Genomic DNA, 20,449 nt, shown 5'->3' on the forward strand with positions numbered 1-20,449 from the left:
CTGTTGACGGGAGGAAGGGGCCTCAGAGCAGTGGTAGAGCGCCTGCTTGGCATGCAGAAGGTCCCGGGTTCGATTCCCAGCACCTCCCGTTTAAAAAGGATCAAGGAGGAGGTGATGTGAGAGACCTTTCTCAGCCAGAAACCCCGGAGAGCCTCTGCCAGCCAGAGGGGACAAGCTTGCCCAATGGTCTGACTCAGTGTAAAGCAGCTTCAGGAGTTCATGAACAATCTGCTCTACCGGGTAAAACTTTCTACCCAATCCTGTATTACGTGGTGGAGCCTCCTTTTGTATTTTCATGGCACCAAATCCTTTCTTGTCTAAGTGTTATCAGCCTGGGCCTAGTGAGGCCTAGTGGCTCTGGGAAAGCCTGCACTAAAGTGACTGCAGAGCCTACATTTCCCAGGTTCCCTTTGGCCTCTGTGATTGGGTAAGAGGGGAGTCTGAGGAGAAAATTGCACCAATAGGAAAGGAGGGGGGGCGGTGCCTGAGAGAAGGGATAAAAGGCCTCACCCACAGTGGGAGGGAGTTCACTCCGAGGGAGCAGAGCTGAGGAGAGGTTGGTGTGGACGGAGGGAGACAGTTGGAAGCCAGTCGCCAGGAGACAGTTAAGAATGGTCTAGTTAGATGCGTTCGGGTGTTACAGTTTTGTTTGTTCACCAACCTTTACTGTTCTCTTTACAAAGTTTTGAACACCAGTTCAGAGCCTATATTTTCATGGCACCAGATACTTTCTAGTCTAAGTAAACTATACTGGACCGTTGGCTCAGTCACGTGGACATAAACATGTGTTGGTCCTGGTAGACAGATGTACCACGAGTACATCCATGCCAGCGCTACATGTAGGGACCTGCTGCCCTTGGCTAAAGCCAAATAAAGACCCGAGATAATGCTCTTTACCAGAAAAACCGAGAGCGTTTCCACACGTACCGTTTAAATCTTGCATAATCTGTGTGTCATCGTTAAGAAACTGATTGAGGGAGGAGCTCAGTTCACGCTCTGAGTCCCCCGTCTCATCGGAAGAAACCTCCACTGCTCCGTCATCGGAAAGTTCTGCCTCTTCATCTATGAACTGCTTGGCTGCATTCTGCGTAAAAGCAAGAGAGTTCCAGCCACCTCCCCTTGTCCTCCAGTGCACATTCATAAGGCCCTGCCTGCCCAAGATCTGAAGGCTTCAGGGATGGCAGAAGGGCTCCAAGCCACGTTGGTCTGTATCCCAGCGCTCCACAAAGCAAGGTGGAAAGCCGCATAAGATGGAGGGAGGGAGGCTCCTCTGTTGGAGGGAGTTCCTCCAGCCAAAGGAAGGCTACTGCCCAATGTGTCGGCTGGGATGGAGGTTCCACACTGTCACACCAGGAAGTTTGCAATCCAAGGTGGATAACCAATCCTCGGAGCCTGCCTTCCATGCAGCATCTGCTAAGGCTGCCAAAGACCACCCCTCTGCTATGAAAACTCCACCCAATTTCCCAAGTTGCTGTTTCATAAGCTACTTTCCAGTAACAGGGCAAGTAACAAAACACTCACGGTCAAGACGTGCAACAGGCTTACCTTGATCGCGATGCTGTCTAAGCACTTCTGCCTTTTCACACCTCTGACTAGTGTTTTGCTCTTTGTGACGCAAATTCTGTTTGCTTTCTTGGGAAGATCCATGCTGTCTTCACTAGACCAATCCAGCTAGAATGAGATACGTACACTAGGATGAAGAAGCCAGCCCTACCAACTCCAAGCCCATGCACAATGGCTATTTTTAGTAGCCTTTGTACATGATAAGATCCCATAGACTATCGCTGGGAATCTAGACAATTTCCTGTCACGTTTCCCTGGTAAAAGTGTCGCGTCTGGGACTCTCTATCCACTCAGCTATCTACAACCTATATTATTGCCTGCTAAGGGTGCACACAGATACTTTATTGAAGTTTGGCTCATTTTATTAAAATTTTTGCTCAGGTGCTTCATTACTATATCACATGTTAGGAATCATTATTGTATTTGGGTAATATTCCCACCTGTAACTTACTTGTCTCTCAGCCAATAAGGAGGAAATTCACTGGGAGATCAGTGCTCAACCAAGCTATCATCCCTGCCAAATGGCAAAGAAGACAGGACGACGGATTTGTTTCACAGGCTCTTAAAATGTCCTCTGCTCTTCTGCAATGGAGGATGAGCTGTTTCTCTGCCTCTTCCTACCCTGTGGGACTGAGGGGACCGGGGCACAAGCTAAATCCAACAGCAGGTTCATTCCTTTCAGCATGTTTCTCCCAGCCCGTACCTAATCTCACCAACTTCCTAGTATCCACTGAGGAGCCAGGACTTCTTTGAAGGAAATTAGAAGCTTCAAACTGAGGGCTGCAGTGAGGTAAATAATGGGAGGATGCGAACTTGACCTCCCTTCACCTGTATGCTCGGGATTTATAGAACAGTAATAATAACTCATCCCCTCACTCAAACAAATGGACAAATTTGTGCCTAAAAGGGCCCCAAGGGTGGTTTTCAGAAAAGGAGAGATGGCTTTCGTATGACGAGGTCTGACCCTTCGCTTGTCTCATGCTGTGTGCGCACATACACCTTCCCTTGCTTTAAGAAGGGTGGCAGCCCTTCACTCTGCAAAACAAGTTGACTGCCTATCATGGGCGAGCAGAAGGGGTGGCATACAAGGCAGCCAGCCTCTGGCTCTTTGGTGCCCCCTTCCAAGTGGTACAGCATTCCTTCTATTTTACACAAGATACAGGCAAACATTTGCTTCTTTCTCATAGTGAGTGGGGGCCAGGGGGGGAGATACAATTTCATCCCAAACCTTGGCCTTTTTCCTTCTTGCTCCATCTTCTGCCCCTCCATTGCCAGATGTCGTTCAGGCCTTTGCCCATCCCACTAATACACAACAGCTAAAATAGCTCCAGGAAGAGCTCGCCAGAGGTCAGAGTCTAAAAAGCCAGGTAGCTGTTCCAGAGACCAGATGATTGAAAAAAATACCGCCTTGGTCCTGCTCTATAAGCAAGCCAACAGCTCTTTTCCCTTTGCAGGTAAAACCCTTTCCCAACGGTAAGGGAAAATGCCCGACTTTTCAGCAAAGCTGAGCAAGCCATTTGATCGCAGTTCTTTCCTCACTAACGTAGCTACTTACTGCACTGCATGGACGTCTACGCTTCCCAACAGCATGAATTGGTGATTCAAACTCGCTGCTGTTATTAACCTAAGGGGAAGAGAAATGAGATAAAATGTGTTAAGGAATTTCAGGGAGAAGTTTTGTTGGATGTCTGGTAGCATTTAATTTTAAGTGAATGGCTCACATTTGGAGATACCAACACGTTTCTTTTCCTCTTGTTTTTTCTAAGAAAAACAACTTCATCTTCACTTCCGCTGCTGGCACCTACTGTGGGAGAGAAAATAAGTAACAAGAATAAAATAAGATGCTGAAAGTACAATGGTTTGTAAGTCAGCCAGAAACACAAATTTGGATTTTTAAAAAGCAAGTCCTTTTTGGCATACAATGTTGGCATTAGATCCAGAGAAGTTAGCCATGTTAGCCTGTAGTTGCAAAATAGTAAATAGTCCAGTAGCACCTTTAAGACTAACCAATTTTATTGTAGCATAAGCTTTTGATGAAGAGAGCTGTGGTTCTCGAAAGCTTATGCTACAATGAAGTTGGTTAGGCTTAAAGGTGCTACTGGACTCTTTACAACGTTGGCATTGTTGGCGTGATGTTCTCCAGTGCAGCAGGGCTCACCTCTGGCAGTGAACACAGTATTTCCCACCAGAGGAACACAGCAAGATACAGCCCCTTGCTGAGCTAAGCACAGAGTGGTCTAGCTCGAGAAGGCAGCGTGAGAGAAGGGGGAAAGAGAACCAATTGCTTACAGGTTCTTGGGACCCTGCAGGTTTTCCATACAAGAAGAGCCCTTGTTTCTCAACAGGAAGCTCCACAAACAACACTAGGTACAAGCAGCATCCACACCTGATTTGAGTCCAGTGGCACCTTGGAGACCAACAAGATTTTTCAGGGTATGAACTTTCAAGAGTCAAAGCTCTGAAGTCTCTGAAGAAGGGGGCTCTGACTCTCGAGCTTTCACCCTGAAAATCTTGTTGGTCTCTAAGGTGCCACTGGACTCCAATCCTGCTGTTCCACTGCAGGCCAACATGGCTGTCCACCTAAACCTATCCACCTGATGTAGTTTCCTCCCTATCCATCACATTTCCTAACCCCCCCTTCCCTTCTCTGATGCTCACATACATGTCATAGTTTCAGGAAATGTAGCCAGGCCTGGGGATGTTCGTGGACACAGAGCACTGAACTTCACAGCAAATCAGGTCTTTGGCTGAAGGTCTGTATAAGCACAGCTTTAGGTTTGCCACAAAATGCATTTGTGCAAAAACAGAGGCGATTCCCAACAATAAATGGATGCAAAATAAGCCAGAAGCGGCAAGGGACACCAACAGAAAATATTTCTCACTCTTTAACCATACACTGAAACCAAAATCAAGTGTATATACTTATCAAAAATAAAGTGTATTCAAAAGCAGTGTGTATATAACAATCATTAACAACAATCAAAGCAATGAAAACACAGTAAATATGAGCATCATCCCCCGGTAAGTCGCAGTGTAACAAAAAGTCCTTTCTCCTATTTAAACGCTGTCAGATGACTAATTCTCTCGACTCGTACACTGTGGCTCCGCCAAACTTGTGGCACTGGAGTTCCGGGGATCTGGATGACAATGAACTCTTGGCTGCCAGTTATAGATCCAAATGCAGTGGGTAGTTAAATGAAGAATGCAGGTGGCAACAGGCAGTGTATGGTTAAAGAGTGAGAAATATTTTCTGTTGGTGTCCCTTGCCGCTTCTGGCTTATTTTGCATACAAAATGCATTTGAGCATTTCTTTGTGTGTGTGTACCCACACAGAGAACGCAACTATGAAGCCTGCTGCTGTGCCATATCAACTCAGTGACCCACCCTATGATTTCTAATCAGGATAATTTGGTAAGAAAGTGAAGGTGCAAAAAATGAGATTAGAGTAAAACAAATGAGGTTGACTCCAGATCAGATTCTGAGCAGATTAGGGCACGGCTTTAAAAGACCACTCCAGTTCTTAAAGCGCTCTTCATTTTCCATGCATGTTGGCAGGGCTTTTTTTCAGGGGGAACACGGTGGAACGGAGTTCCGGAACCTCTTGAAAATGGTCACATGGCTGGTGGCCCTGCCCCCTTATCTCCAGACAGAGGGGAGTTTAGGTTGCCCTCGGCAACATGGCACGGAGGGCGATCTAAACTCCCCTCTGTCTGGGGATCAGGGGGCGGGGCCACCAGCCATGTGACCATTTTCTCCGAGGGCAACCCACTGAGTTCCACCACCTCTTTTCCCAGAAAAAAAGCCCTGCATGTTGGAGAGGTTTATCCTTAATCATTCAGTGCAATGGTTACAATTTGTTGTGAGTACTTCTGAAACTACACAAAAAAGTTAGGAGACACTGGCTCACGTACGATACCCTCAGCCTCTCCAGGCATGACATGCTTTGCTGAAATATCTAACAAGATGCCAGAGAAGAGGGTCACCCCAAGTACAGAGCATGGAACCGGAAAAAAAAATCAGTGGTGCAGCAGAAAAAATAATTTTATTCAAATATACTGCCCCTGAAGAAGCATCAGTGAACTGCATAGGGGCAGCCTATTCAAATAAAACTACTTTTTCTGCGGCACCACTGCTTTTCGTTTCTTGCTCCAAAATACCCAACCAGGCATGGCGGCAGCGGTCACACTCCTCCACCACCATGTTTTAAATCCCCCAGATGCCTCCACCCCACCCCCCACCAGGCCAGAGATGATACAGAACTTATTTCAAAATATGAACTGTCGTGCTAGCCAAGTACTGCTGACATGTTCCCGCTTTGACAAGAGACAGATTCCATAGGAACAAAAGCATTCATAGCGGGGTGTTCAGATGTACCCATGATCCAAAAACCAGGAACAGCAGCTCAGACTACATGATGTCAGATGAAGCCTTTGCTGCTCTAAAAGGGGCAGATCCATGGCCCATAGACTATTCACGGTTCTTTTGTTACATGCTGTATTTCTGCCATCTACTCTGTTCTACTCCTCTGAGTCACGAAAGGCCCTCAATGGCTGGCTTTCACCTGCCCTCCGAAGTCTGCGGTGGCAGCGGCACAATTTGCACTATTTCTTATCCGCAACCTGTCAAAATCTTACCTTCAGCAGAAATCAGGTTGCAGCTGTTTTGGTTTTTGCATTCTCCATTTCCAGTTTCTTTGGGAGCAAACCCCTCGACACCATCAGCTGAATTTGCCAAGGCTTTTTCATCTGTGCTGGTTCTCGCTTTGCTTGGAACTGCCTCCTCTGGGCTTCCCTGCACGTTTCTGAACAAACAACTCAGATTGGCTCCTCGGGGGACTCGAGAGTTCATTGTTCGCCTACTTTTTGGTGTAGAGAATTCACAACTTACAAAGTCCGGCGATCTGCACAGTTTTTCTCCCGCTGGCATCAAAGGAGAAGTCAATGGAACGACATCTTTAGTCACCGTTAGACCAGAGTTCTGGTTTGGCAAGTGCACTGGAGTAGAAAACTTAGTCCTTTCAAAACAAGCATTACTGCAGGTTAATGGAAATTGCCTTGCTAACTTGCCATTTGACAGGGAATCTTCAGCTACTTGGTGACTTCCATGCTTTCTCACGTTGTCCACTTGCTCCGAAGCCTCATCCTCTGACTCCTCAACAGAAAATCCAAGATCAAAGTTAACAGAGAACAAATCCTGAGAAACGTCATACAACTCCTCAGGATGCAGATTTGCTTCACCCGCACGGTCAGTTGCTTCTATAGCTTCGTCCAGCTGGATTATTAATGAACCGACAGGGTCTCCAAGAGTTACTGGGAGATGCTCATTGGAAGGCTGCCACGGAGAGACTCCCAGATCTTCGGCTACAGTACTGCACCCTGGGTGCTTCCTACTTTTTCCACCTGAAAGTCTGCTCCTCTCAGAAGAACCCTCCCTTCCAAACAAAAACACAGACCCTTCTTCACCAGGGCTCATATTTCTGCCTGGATCTTTACACTTCTCCCTCCCTTCCTCTACACCCCTTTGCAAAGGGCTCTCTGCCAGGTCACGATTTGCCACCGACAAACTTCGCCTTTCAGTTCCAATCTGCTCTTCATCATCAATATCAAAAAGTTCATCCCAGTTCATCCCATTGTTCTGGTTAACAGAGGCCTCAAGATCACAGCTTGTTTCCAACAGATGGTTATTCAAGGAACACGCTTTTGGGGAGCCAGTGAGCTGACAGGTGTTATGAGATGTCAAGGATGGCTTCTGGACTTCTGAGTGCGTAGTCTTTTTTCCCTCAAAATAATTGTCCGCATACACACTGGAAACACATTTTTGCACGGAGTCGGTTTCCTGGACTTCATTTGTTCTCTCAAAATCAAGGAGTTGATTCAAAGACGGGGGGGATTGCGACAGAAGCCTTGCTATGTTGATCAGAATGTCTCTTCCGCAAGAGGGGTCTTCCTCAAGACCGGTAATGGGAGGCCCATCCGCCTCCAGTACAGGAAGGTAAAACAGAGAAGACGAAAGCAAATTCTCTTCTGAGAAGCAACCAGAATCAGACTCCACACTACGGCCATCCCATGTGCTACAGTCTTCGACAGCACTTTGAAGTTCTCTTGCCACAGCATTTTCATGGCCGGCACTGGCACTGCTACGCTCTTTGTTTTCATGCAGCAAGGCTTTACGACCGGCGTCTTCGAACAGCTGCACACAACCTGAAAAAACGCTACTCTCATTGCTGTGACCCTCTGACTCTGCATTTAATGCTTGAGGCTTTTTAGCAGATTTGAAGCTGGTTGCTTTAAAGAGAGACAAACATTCGGCATCGAGATCCTGTAACAAAGAGGAGCAGCGTTCCGCTTTCAATGCAACCCCCAGGGATTTTCGAGATGAGGAGGCCTTTTGAGCCACTACAGAATCAAGAACGCATTTACGCCTCTTCATGACCGAAGCATCAACATCTTCCCATTGAATATAAGGCTGAATGTTCGATTCATAGCAACAGTCCTCCTAATTAAAAAGGGAGGGGAAAGTAATTAGCATTTTGACTTGCTAGCATATAAAGATATTGGCCTCCATTACCCTGCTGATCACTGGGGAAGCAGGGCTGTTCTGTTCCTGCTTTCTTGTAGGCAGAGAAAAGTCAGAACTTGCCTAGAACCACTCACTGAGTCCAAATCTTCTATGTCCCAGAAAAACAAAAACTGCCCAAAGGAAAACCCCAATCTGGCTCTTGTGCACTTAAAAAAAAGGCAAGCAAAGACTTACAGATAACTTATCAACCCAAAGTTAGCTAATCACAGCCTTAACATTTGACAGAAAGAGCTCTTCCTGTTCAAAATTCATCTCCTTGATATTTAAGCATAAGGTGATGAAAGCTTCGGCCTCTGTCTTCAGCAACAATTTACATTTTAAATTGCATGTGTTTTCTCCTGATTTTATAGCTGTCCTGCTTATCTGAAATAAGCAACTTCATGCCACAGGCAGGACAAAGATTTCTTCTCCTCCAACTTATTCCAAACACAGTAAATCAAATATGTAGAATCCTTCAAAGATAGGCCACTTGCACAGACAGCTATGCATTCAAGGCTAACCTGGAGTCCAGTAGTGCTTCAACAGTTACTAGCAGCGAAATGCCTGTTGAAAAACTCTTGTTGAAAACCATCCTTGAGAGAACTGCATAAGCATTCATTTCAGCATTGGATGCCACAGCCAAGTGGCAAAGGACGAACAAGCTAAAAGCTGAATGAAGGCAGGGCAGATCCCTCACTGAGAAGGAAGGATGGTTTCCTCAGAAAGTGAAAAATAATCAGAGAGGTGAAAGAAACTACTTCTTCCCACACAACGTAATTTATGGGATTCATTGTGCAGATGGCTGTAGGAAGAATGGCTCGGTGATTTGTGCTTTTTGATGCAGAAAGTTCCAACCCGCATCCGTGGCCCCTCCAGTCAAAGGACTCCGGGTGCAAAGAAAGACCCGAAACACCAAAGAGCTGCTCCCAGTCAGAGCAGACATTACTGAGCCGGATGGACTTGGTGGAGGCCCCCAGGACCAGCCAGTGGGGGCGAACAGGGAAGAGGTTCACTGCCTTCCTGCTCCTGGGGCCTCTCAGGCACATCTGGCAGTGACTCCTGTAGGGAAAAAGCAATGGATCATTCCCAGATCCCAGATCCCAAGTTCACCTTCTTGGAAATGAGACTGGTTATGAAGTGAGGCTTGCCCCATGAATGTCTTGACTAGGGAGATCTACCCAGCCTCTTGGTTTACTTGTTTTTCACTACTAGAGGAAAGAAAAACCTTATGGGCAAGTCCTTTCCCTAGCTATTAAGTGATCAAGATAGTGGCTATCATTTGTATTAGTGGCATTTCATGGTGTTATATTTTATGCTTTTGATAGGACTTCAAAAACTATGTCGTGGTAAATCCCCTTTCAGAATTTACTTAGGGAGAAAGTGACTAATAGGATTATGGAATAACACATCCAGCAACTGAGCAGGTTTAGTGAGTCTGGCTGACCCCTTTTACTGATTGTATTAGAGCTCAGCGGTGGTGCGCTGGCCAAATGCCTCGAGTCCCAAGCTCTTATGTTGAGTCTAACCCCTCGCCAATCTTCTGGAGCTCTTTAGCAGATTAACAAGCATGTGGGAAAGGGCAAGCTGGAAGACAGCATACACTTGGACGAGGTACTTCAACAGAGACTCCTGAATAAATGTAGCAGTCCTGGGATAAGAGGAAAGGTCTTCTTATGGATTAAAAATGGGTTAAAGAACAGGAAGTGGAGAGTAGGAATGAGTGGACAGTCCCTGCAATGGAGAGAAGTGAGCAGTGGGTCCCACAAGGATTAGTATTGTAACCTGCACTATTTAAATTGTTCATAAATGATTTGGGATTGGAGATGAGCAGTGCAGTGGCTAATAATAGCAAATTATTCGGGATGGCAGTTGTAGGAGGATCTCTCAAAAATGGGTGAGTAGGCAGCAGCAGGGTAGATGAAGCCTAAAATATGTCTGGTGATTCATACTAAAACAAACAAAAAAAAATCAACATTTACAGAGACTGTTTATGGCAAGCCTTAAAATAGCTCTTAGAGCGGAAATACTGTAGTGACCTTCGCAGGATTCTCTCCCCATCTTGCTCTTCACCCAAAATATTCTTGCTCACTGATCAAGCAAACGGCTCCACGGACAGCTGACCTACCTCTTCATGTCTCATTTGCTCTATCATTTTCATAACGCTAATGAAGTGACGGCAACGATCCGAGTGATCCACCAAGTGAGTAGGGAAAGGACGATTCTGCCAAAGTCCCCATTCGGTCAGAGACAGCTCGTTAACATCTTCTGCTTGGGAGTCCTGTGGATTTCGAACACAGAGCAATATTCGGTTCTAAGCTGGCAAGACAGAAATTGTCTCGAATTTCAGATTTGTTAAATAAGAACAATCGCTGTTAAAACTTTCACGTTTACTGGAATAAGGAAAAGGTACTACGGGAAGCTAGGTGACGAATGTACATTACAGAAGTTTTACAGTTCTTCCCCTAGTTACCGATTCGTTTCCAGGTTCAATGCCAGGTGCTAATTATTACCTACCAAGCCCTTTGTAGCCTAGAATTCACATCTATAGGAACACCTCTCCGATACGCTCCGTTGAGACGGCTTCGCTTATCTGAGCAAAGCCTTCTGAAGGTACCACCTGCACCTGAGTGCTGCCTGTTGGGGTGCCCACCTGATGAGATCAAGAAAAGGCCCGTACTTCTATCATTCTGCAGAATGTGTGAAACAGAATTGTTCAGAGAGGCACTGTTAACGAAGGGAACCCAGAAGTGCAAAAATGGAGCACCGTGGGAAGAGGACACTCCCTATAAAATAATAAAGATCTGATTTCAGTTGCCTGTGAAGGCTTTTGACATTTTTCCTGTCCTCCCCCATTAAACTTACAGTGTCTATTGGATTTATCATACTGTCTGTCTTTCATCATTCTCTGATTATGTTATCCAGTTACATGTTATACGGTTCCCATTTCAATGTTTTTAATTGTGTGATGCAGTTTTATTGCACTCTTCATTTTTATATATATTGTATTCTACTGACTTTTTTGCATAATTTTATAACTCTGTGATCTGCTTGAATCTCAATGACAAAGACAGATATAAACGAAGTAAATAAATACAATGTGTTAAATTGGATTTTGCACTGATCTGCCAGTTAAGCGAGTGAAAGCCTTGAATTATTGTGTATGAGCTGCAGCATGCATATCTTCGACATGCAGATTATGTTCACCAATGCTTTTAATTTCATTTTTATCAAAACACTATGTGACACAGATGTATAACTTTTCCTATTAGGCCATCAGAGAAAATGGCTCAGTTAATAACCTGTCACGCAGACCATGGCGGCCTGTCCACCAGCATTTATTGTGCTAATCTCGCAGATGTGTTTATTCTCTGAGCAACCCTCCCTTTAATCCAATTCCTACAAAGGTTCAAAATCAACACGTGCCATCCATTTTTCTCGACCATTTTTGATATGACTTATCTTTAGGTCCATCTTGAAGAAGCATTCAAACATTAACGGTGATCTCTGGTTCAAGCATGCCTGATTCAAGTTGCCGGTCAGTTGTGGATCTCACAAACAGGAAGATGAGCAAATTCAACCACCACCACCACCACCACCACCCCGACCGCCTTTACTGCAACCTCCGTGAGCTATGGCACATTTTATTTACGAGGGTCTTCTGAGCTTCTATTAAAAAATTCAGCGATTGGAGGAAAGATTTCACTGTAGGAAATGACCTGCCTTTGAGTGGAATTAATGCTTATCAGAACTGACTTGCTGTCTCTCAGCCATCTGAAGGGAGATCTGCCTGCATGTAAAGACAAAGGCCTACACCTCTATATCAGGGTTACCCTAATGAAGCCCATTTTCTCTTGGCAGAGGAAAGATCCACATGACACAAAACTGCTTTAGCCCAGAGCATACCCATATGTGAGAATTGGCCATCATGGTTCAACTTACTATTTTCTTCTCTCCATCTTCTAATGTTTCAAAACGACTTTGTGGCATTACTGGTTTTTTAATTCCATCCTCAGTTTTCAATTTATATGATCTATTCCACACTTCAAATTCTTCTGCTGTAAGATGCCAACAATCAGATGAATTGGCCTGCTTTGCACCTGGGGGGGGGGGGAGAGAGACAAGAAAAAATTGGTTTTAGAACAACTGTCAGGGCTTGCCGTCAGAGGTTCATAGTACGGGTGTGTGGCTTTGTGTTGGCTAAAGCTGAACAGGGGCCTGGATTGTACATGAACTGTTGAGACTGCTTTGGAGACAGACACAGACACCCCATCAAGGTCCGTTGTTCCTCCTCTGACTGGCAGCTCCTCTCCAACATCATAGGGAGAGGTCTTTCATATCACCTGATACTGGATCCTTTTAAATGAAGATAGTGGGGATTAAAACGGAGACTTCTTGATTGCTAAGCAGATGCGTCACCGCTGAGCCATGGCCCCTTCCCTATTACATCAGAAATTATGCCTCCCTATGGCAAAAGGAAGAAATTTTCAGTGATATGGAAGTACAATCCTTGAGGTCTATGGATGAGAACTGCATCCCTTTAGACAGTGTTGGAAGGCTAACAGCTAGGCAGACCATTAAAAAAATGTTGTGCAGATGAATTTGTTGACCCCCTTACATCTAATATCAGGCAAATCCCATCTTCTTTGAGAAAGGCAGAAATTTGGACATGGAATCCTCTCACACATGAATACACGAATCTTCCAGAGAGCCAGTTTGGTGTAGCAGTTAAGAGCAGCAGGACTCTAATCTGGAGAGCCAGGTTGGATTCCCCACTCCTCTGCTTGAAGCTGGCTGGGTGATCTTGGGTCAGTCACAGCTCTCTCGGAGCTCTCTCAGCCCCACCCACCTCACAGGGTGATTGTCATGAGGATAATAATAACACACTTTGTAAACCGCTCTGAGCAGGTGTTAAGTTATCCTGAAGGGCAGTATATAAATCAAATGTTATTGTTATTATTATACTAAATCAGACCATCAGTACAACAAGGCCAGTACTGTCTACTCAGACTGACAGCAGGTCTCCAGGGTCTCAGACAGAGGCCTTTCACTTCACCTGCTGCCTGATCCTTTTAGCTGATGATGGTGAGGACCGAACCGGGTATTTCCTGCAAGCCGAGTAGATGTTCTTCCACTGAGCCACAGCCGCTCTTCCCCCTTAAAACAAAAAACTGGCACCAGCTCTAGAGCATCCTTGCTGGAGAGACACAACTCAAGAGAGGCCTCTGAAGAAGAGGCACAGAAATGTTATAAATCAACTACCTGCTTTAGGAAATGGGTGGGATTGGCAGTAAGACTGCAGAGGGTGCAAGAGTGTCAATCCCTATCACACAGCAGATACAAACAATGGTGAGAACCAAGGGATCCTGGGAAAATACTTGTCCGGGGTCAGCAGCCCAGCCCCCAGACTTGCTGGCAGGCAGCGGCAGGGGGCAGCCGGGAGACAGCAGTTCAACCGCTGTGACTGGCAAACAGAGCCAGAACCTGCCTACTCCAGGGGGAAGGGGCGAAAGGCCTAAGCCTCAGAAGGCTGGAGGGAGCAGGGAGAGGCCAGCTAGTCCCACCCTCCAGGGGGAAGAGAGGGGGCTAAGCAGGCTAGAGTAAAAGGGCCAAGGCAGGGGGAACAGGGACCCAGCAACAGCCCAAACAGAGTCCTTATCTGCCAAGGACGAGAAGCAGCCACTACAGCCCAGAGCCACACCCCGACTAGAGGACAGCAGCCTGTCTCAGGAGGTGCTAGGAGCCAAGCCCCTCCAGGTGGAGCCGCTAGAGGCATTCTGGGGGAGGGGATGGGCAGCCCCACCCAGCATCAAGGAGCAGGCAGCACAGAAGCTGGCCAGGGCAATTCCTCGCGAGCAAGGCCAGGCAGGCTCAGCAGCACAGAAGCCGGCTGGGGCAGCTCCTCGTGAGCAAGGCCAAGGAGACCTCATTTGGGGATGGCTCGCATTCAACCCCACCCTGCCAGCAAGGCAAGGAAGCCAGGAAGGGATTAGTGGTAGGAGGGAAACACCTGAGGGAAGGCACAGCTGGGCCAAGTCAGGAGAGGAGACAAGCCTAGAAGGAGGGCGGGGCGGGGAAAGGAAACCCTATAAAGGGTGGCTAGGAAGCGCTCTAAGGTGGTGGGTGTGAGTAAGGAGTGATGGTGTGGAGTGAGAGCAGAGCAGTGTGAGAGCAGAGGCTTGGAGGAGAGTTCTGGGAGGAGGAGATGGTGGAAGAGGCAGGGGGTAAGCATGCCAGGTTGAGCAGGCCAGTGAGTGGACTGAGAGGGAGTCTGGGTGATGTATACCACCCCTCCTTCCACAGAGCAGGGTCCTGCAGTATCCCTGGCGCCCCTCTGATGTCAGGGCCGGCCCAGCTGGGGCCCTGCCCAGCGGCGGCAGCGACAAGCCCTGACAATACTTTCCCATGCTGAGATGGGACACTTCAGCATGGGAAGGAGTAGAAATAAAGAGGGGGAAAACAGAGGTTATACTTAGGAGTGACGGAGGAGTCTGAACTTTGGGACAAAGACCAAGTTTTGGAGAAGGGTTTTTTTTGGCATTAGCAGCAAAGTATACTGACAATCACTCAGTGATTCTGTAGAGGGGCTCCTGGGGGACTGGACCACTGCTTATAAGGCTGCGACCCTGCCCCCCCCCAAAAAAGAGCTGTAGGACATATGCTTGTGTACCTAGTGATGTATCAACTACCTCAGTGCTGGATGGAGCACTGGGATCGCCACGAAACATCTAGCTCATGCAAGGGCAGAAACAGGGCTTGCAAGTCCATTTCCCCACACTGGATATGGGACTTTGCCTCAGATGCAATGGTTATAGATCGTAGCCAAATATAGATTGTAGCCAAATATGTAGCACAACCACCTCACCAGCCAATGTCTGGAAAGGATTCATGATCTACCGACTTCTGCTTTGGTGGATCGCAAAGGTGTTGTGAGGAGTCCTTATGTGTCACCATGGTAAGCACTTTGGAAAGAGCTGTTGACTGCCTCTTATCCGTCTTCATAGTCGTCTTCGGATCTGAGGAGCAAGCGTGAGCTGATTTACTCATCTTGAGATCGAGCTTGGAATGAGGGTCTATCCCCAGCATCCATGCTGGTAGGGTCAGGTCTCGATGAGATGACAAATGGAGAAGTGTCTTTTGATCCTAAGGGCTCATCGGGACTGATGGTAGAGGTACCAAGGCCACTGCGGACTGCGGAAGAGCCACTGAAGTTGATCAGAGAGTGCTCTCCTAAAGGAGGGCTTGGAGACAAAATGACTCTTTGAAGCACTATGATTGATTCAGCAGGGCTCTTTTGTTCTTATGACTGGTGGCGGTGAGCTAGTTCACTGAATTTTAAGAGTACTGACAATAATCTACTTGATATTCCTGTCTCAGATAGATCGAGCAACTAACATGTCTGTCACTGGCAGCGTCCGTCACAGGACAGGCGCCTTTTAAACAGATAGATAGAAGGTTTATTGTATACAGCCATAGGCCATTACAAGTCACAAACAACAAACAGAACAGAAACACAAGTTTGAATAAAATTGATGTGACATGGTCAAAAGCATTAAAATTTAAAACTAGATACATGGTCAAATCATTAAAATTTAAAACTAGATACAGCCATTAAACCATTTCCAGTTGTCAAGTTCATATAGGGCAATAAAAGTATACACAGTTAAAACAGTAAAAACAATAAAAATCCCCAATGTACAATATAGCATTGGCCTGTATTTTTTTTGCAGCCAGGGCATATAAAGCCCTTTTGTGGGATACGTTAGCATCAGAGTCAGCTAATAAAATTGCAATCTTCTCAGGGTCTGAGTGGGTACAAAGGCTGGACAACATCTCAAAAAGAAATTTAGTCCTAGGTTGGACATACAATGGACAGTTGAGGATATAATGAGGTAAGTCCTCAATTGCAGATGTTCCATAGGGACAGAAGCGCTGGTCCTTAGGAATTTTACTGTAGCGGCCTGCTAAAACTGCAGTTGGCATTGTTTCGAAGCGTAGGGATGTGAAGGTTGCTCTAAGATTATAGTTTGCAATACTAACTAGGTAAGATGCTCTAGAATGATTGCACTTGAAGAGTTTAAACCAAGAGGCTGACTGACAGTTCAAGACTGCCTGTCTGTCTATCAGGGCATCACCCTTATAGACCCAGTCTCGGAGATCTGAGTTATTTGCTGAGGGGTTGAGAAGATCATCAGGGATGGAGTATCTGTTTAATATATTACGAAAAAAGCAATGGTGCACCAGGTCCTTAGAACAGGCGCCTTTTAAGCAATCTGTTGCAAACCTATGTGCTGCTGACCCTTAACTTTTTTAAAAAAGCATTTTCCTGTCCCTTGACACCAAGTCTAAGACACGAGCTTGAAAAATACTAACTGAACTGTCAAATCACAGCTTCGTAAATCTCTGGAGAGCCCAGCCATGCTTGCTTTGATAGGCTCACTGGACCGAGAACTGGAATGCCTGGGCTACACAGATCTTGTACACAGCCACATTTTTCTTATGTTTTCTTATGTGCCCCCCACCTACTGAACTACACAAACCTTTCCAGTTTCTGAACTGTGCTGGCATTTTCCTTTTTAGGAGTTATCAGAAGATGTACCAACTCTGAAGCACACAATTGCCTTGATCTTTACTGCCGATCCAGGAAACAGGCACTTTTAACAACTCTGCTAAAGTAAACACTTCACTAAAAGGACATTTCAGTGAACTTGGTGATTTGCTTTACATTCAGCTTCAAAAGCAGACCGCAAGGGCAGAATCTGTGCATCAACAGATATTTGTTCTATGAGGTTGCAGAAGAGGGTGCCCCAAATGGGAGTTCATCTGTTTGTGCACAAGGGCCAATTTCCTGCTCACAGCAGGGTTTTTATGTTCCCAAGCACGTGGCTTCCTTCCTTTGTGAAAAGGACAGCACTGGCTTACTCAAGAGGAAGGTTGCAGTTATAATCTCTTTCTCCCCCCCCCCTTATCAAGTGCCTGCTCTTAAAAGAGAACATGTTGTATCATGTTCTACCCCAAGGTCTCTTTCGTTTTTGTTTCCCAGAATGCAATCTGTACAGAACTTTTACACAGAATTGTTCCTGTCTAGTCCACATCTTTTTACTTCCTTTCATGTTCATCCTAGTCCATTATACTCTCTTCATTTGGCAGACCCTGGGTTATATTTCACTCTGCTCAGCTAAGAGTGGCATTTTCTACCAACACAAGAAGGCCTTGAGCCAACTTTAGCACAGCAATCTGCTCAATGTTTGCGTGTGTGTGGTGTTATGTGCCATCAAGTCATTTCCAACATAGGGAGACCCTCAAATTAATGCCCTCCAAAATGTCCTATCATTGACAGCCTTGCTCAGATCTTGCAAACTGGAGGCCATGGCTTCCTTTATTGAGTGAAGCCATCTCATTTTGGGTCTTCCTCTTTTCATACTGCCTTCAACTGTTCCTAACTGGACTGTTGCTCTTTTCCACTGCTGCAGACAGACTAACACAGCTACCCATCTTGATCTGTTCCCAGCATTATTGACTTTTCCAGAGAGTCTTGTCTTCTCATGCTGTGACCAAAGTACGATAGCCTCAGTTTTGTCATTTTAGCTTCTAGGGAGAATTCAGGCTTGATTTAATCTAGGACCCACATTTGTCTCTTTGACCATCCGTGGTACACTCCAATAACCACCATAAATTTGCAATATGATCTCTAGCACCTCTTCTTTTTCTGAATCCAGTTTGCACACCTGGCATTTCTAGTTTCATATATGGCAAGTCTTTGTTGTAAAATTCTGAGCATCACTTGGCTTGTGTGGGAAATTAATGAGATGGTACGATAGCTGCTGCCGTCTTTGATGGCTCTTTTTTCAGAACTGGAATGCGGATGGAGCATTTTCAGTTTGTGAGACTCTGTTTTGTTTTCCATATTTATTGGAAAATTTTGTTAAAATGTTGATTGTCTCAGTTTCTGTAGCTTGAAATAGCTCTATTGATATCCCATCTACAGCCCAAGTTATCTTGGACACACCTCACATAAATGGTAGATGGTAGAGAAGGAATATGATACAGACAGAGAACACATCTTAAAATTGCTTTAAATGTTAAAATAAAAAGCTCTTCAACTGGCATCTAAGTTACAGAAATATTTTTTTCTGGAACCTAAAGAGTAGGAGGCCAGAGACTAGGGCAATCCTTGCCTCTGTACTGACTGACAAAAAAAGGCAACATTTGAACTGGGTGTCAAACACCCCAAAAGATAGGACAGGAACAATTTCACACTTTTGTCTCCAATGAAGGAGAATATGGTTGAAGATGGGTATCCCAAAGAACTACATCTAAAACAGCTTGGGAAGGCCAGATTGCCAATCCCACTTTGGAGCAGGCGTCCTCGACCTTGCTGAACCTGTGGACACTTTTAGATGCCTGAGAACTTGTAGTGAACACAACAAAATGGCTGACAGAGGTATGGACTAATTACAAAACACTGGCAAGTTCCAAGCCAAGTATCCTCTTATGGTGTTGTCCAAATGGATGCTCCCTGTAGGAAATGCCTCTTCAGCTCTTTTGAAATAGCTTCTACTACACTGAAGAGGAGGAAAGCCAAGACTGGTTCCTTGCTTTGAGAAACCAATGCTTTAGTGAAGAAGTAAAGGGGAACCAACAACCACATCACCACACACCACATTGGGGATAACCACCTTAGAGGATCGAAGCTTGAAATTTTCAACACATGTATTCATCATGAAACAATATCCTAGAAAAACTATTCTACAGCAGTGAAGATTCTGAATGCCCAGAATCCTCAAGACAGACGCACTGTCAGGGACAGCATAAAAGGAGCTTGCTTGATCTGAGCAAGAGCCCCTCTAGCCCTAGGTCCCGTGGATGCCCATGGCCGCCAGGCTCATCTGGAAAGCGCACAAGCGATTACCCCGAGAAACTGTTCTTCAACAATAATCTGCCTCTGGTCCTAATCCAACTACTCAAAAAAAAAGGGGAAGACTCTGTCCAAAGACTAAACAACTAAGGGGGGGAATCCCCAGGGAGATCAAAAGCATTCACAAGAAACCAAAAAGAGGGAAATAGTCTCCAATATACGACAATTACCTAGGGGACTTAGTCCAAGGAGACTATACAGCCAAATCACTCATATTCAATAGTAACATTTATCAGATATCAGGGTTGCAAGTGTAGTACATAGTAATGCCTTTATGACTGAAGTAACACTCATAAACCACCAAACTGTTAAGTGTGACCAATGCTTCACAATACAAGGTAAGTTTTACATAGAATAGTCCATTATAGTCCACCAATTATTTTTATCCTTCTCTGTTCTTTACAAGCAACAAGCCGTCGTGGACAAAGTAGTCCCAGCCGATGGGAAGTGGTGTTCCTGGAGGGTTGGCAATGGGTGCGCGAGCGTTTAAAACATCCCGTTTCGCACTGCTTCTTCACCAGCTTCTTTTATATGCAAAGCAACAATTATCAATCAATTTCAATGCATTAGTATCAACTCCATGCAGCTCAAGAATTGGTGGACTATAATGGGCAGCACAAAAACCACAGGCGTTGGTGCATTACCGTTCACCCCCATTTTCAAGTCATTTACAAATAAATATACCACCTCCTCTTACCAGCCGCAGTGTAGCAGGGAAGCCACTTCCGCTGCAGGGCATCGGGCCTTCCCTTCGTTGGGCTGGGTGGGGAAGTGCCTGACTCACAGTCTGGCGGCGTAATCAGCATCTTGTGCATCTTCGGATTTACACCTTCAGGGATCATTCGTGGGCTGTGCTGGTACAAGCGGAGCACTTTGTTTTCAGAAATAGCTTTGAGGAGGCTTCTTTTATTCGACTGGCTTTGGTTGTAAGTCTAAAATGGAAATTAACCTGGACTGGTTAACTGTACTCAGTTCCTAAAGATGAAGTTAACAATCATTCTATATAAACAAGCAATGCTAGGGGGGCGGGGTGGCACTGGGAAGTACGGCAGATACTGATTTAGCATCTGTAGTGCTTTCTTGGATCCAAACTGCAAGCTACTTCAAAATACACAAAAAAGTGTGCTTATATACCACTCTTCTAGATTAGCGCCTAATCAGAGGGGTGAACAAAGTCAGTGTTGTTATTATCTCCACAATACAGCTGAGGAGCTGGGGTTACCCACCTCGAGCTCATGGCAGCAGTGGGATTCAAACCAGCAGAGTGCTGACTTGCAGCCCAACCACTTAACCATTATGCTGCAGCAACAGGAGGAGGAAGAGAAGAAGGTGTCTCAGGAAAAGGAAGAGCACTGAATACAGGAAGAGGGTCCACGGAAGAACATAACCCACAGTAGCAGGACAATCAGGAGA

The 20,449-nt window shown here is 45.7% G+C and overlaps 1 protein-coding gene across 1 annotated transcript in view; it reads right to left on the reverse strand.

Moving 5' to 3' along the window:
* Positions 1-20,449, reverse strand: part of FANCM (FA complementation group M) — a 70,164-nt gene that overhangs the window by 8,737 nt on the left and 40,978 nt on the right. Inside the window, exons 11-18 of the mRNA XM_054971715.1 lie at positions 19,734-19,968; positions 12,061-12,218; positions 10,247-10,399; positions 6,198-8,058; positions 3,285-3,367; positions 3,119-3,187; positions 1,546-1,671; positions 928-1,084 (exon numbers count right to left, since the gene is read on the reverse strand). Coding sequence (XP_054827690.1) covers positions 928-1,084; positions 1,546-1,671; positions 3,119-3,187; positions 3,285-3,367; positions 6,198-8,058; positions 10,247-10,399; positions 12,061-12,218; positions 19,734-19,968 — 2,842 coding nt within the window. The remainder of the gene's footprint in view (positions 1-927; positions 1,085-1,545; positions 1,672-3,118; positions 3,188-3,284; positions 3,368-6,197; positions 8,059-10,246; positions 10,400-12,060; positions 12,219-19,733; positions 19,969-20,449) is intronic.

The sequence above is a fragment of the Eublepharis macularius genome, chromosome 2 (assembly GCF_028583425.1).
Source record: "Eublepharis macularius isolate TG4126 chromosome 2, MPM_Emac_v1.0, whole genome shotgun sequence".
Taxonomy (NCBI): Eukaryota; Metazoa; Chordata; class Lepidosauria; order Squamata; family Eublepharidae; genus Eublepharis; species Eublepharis macularius.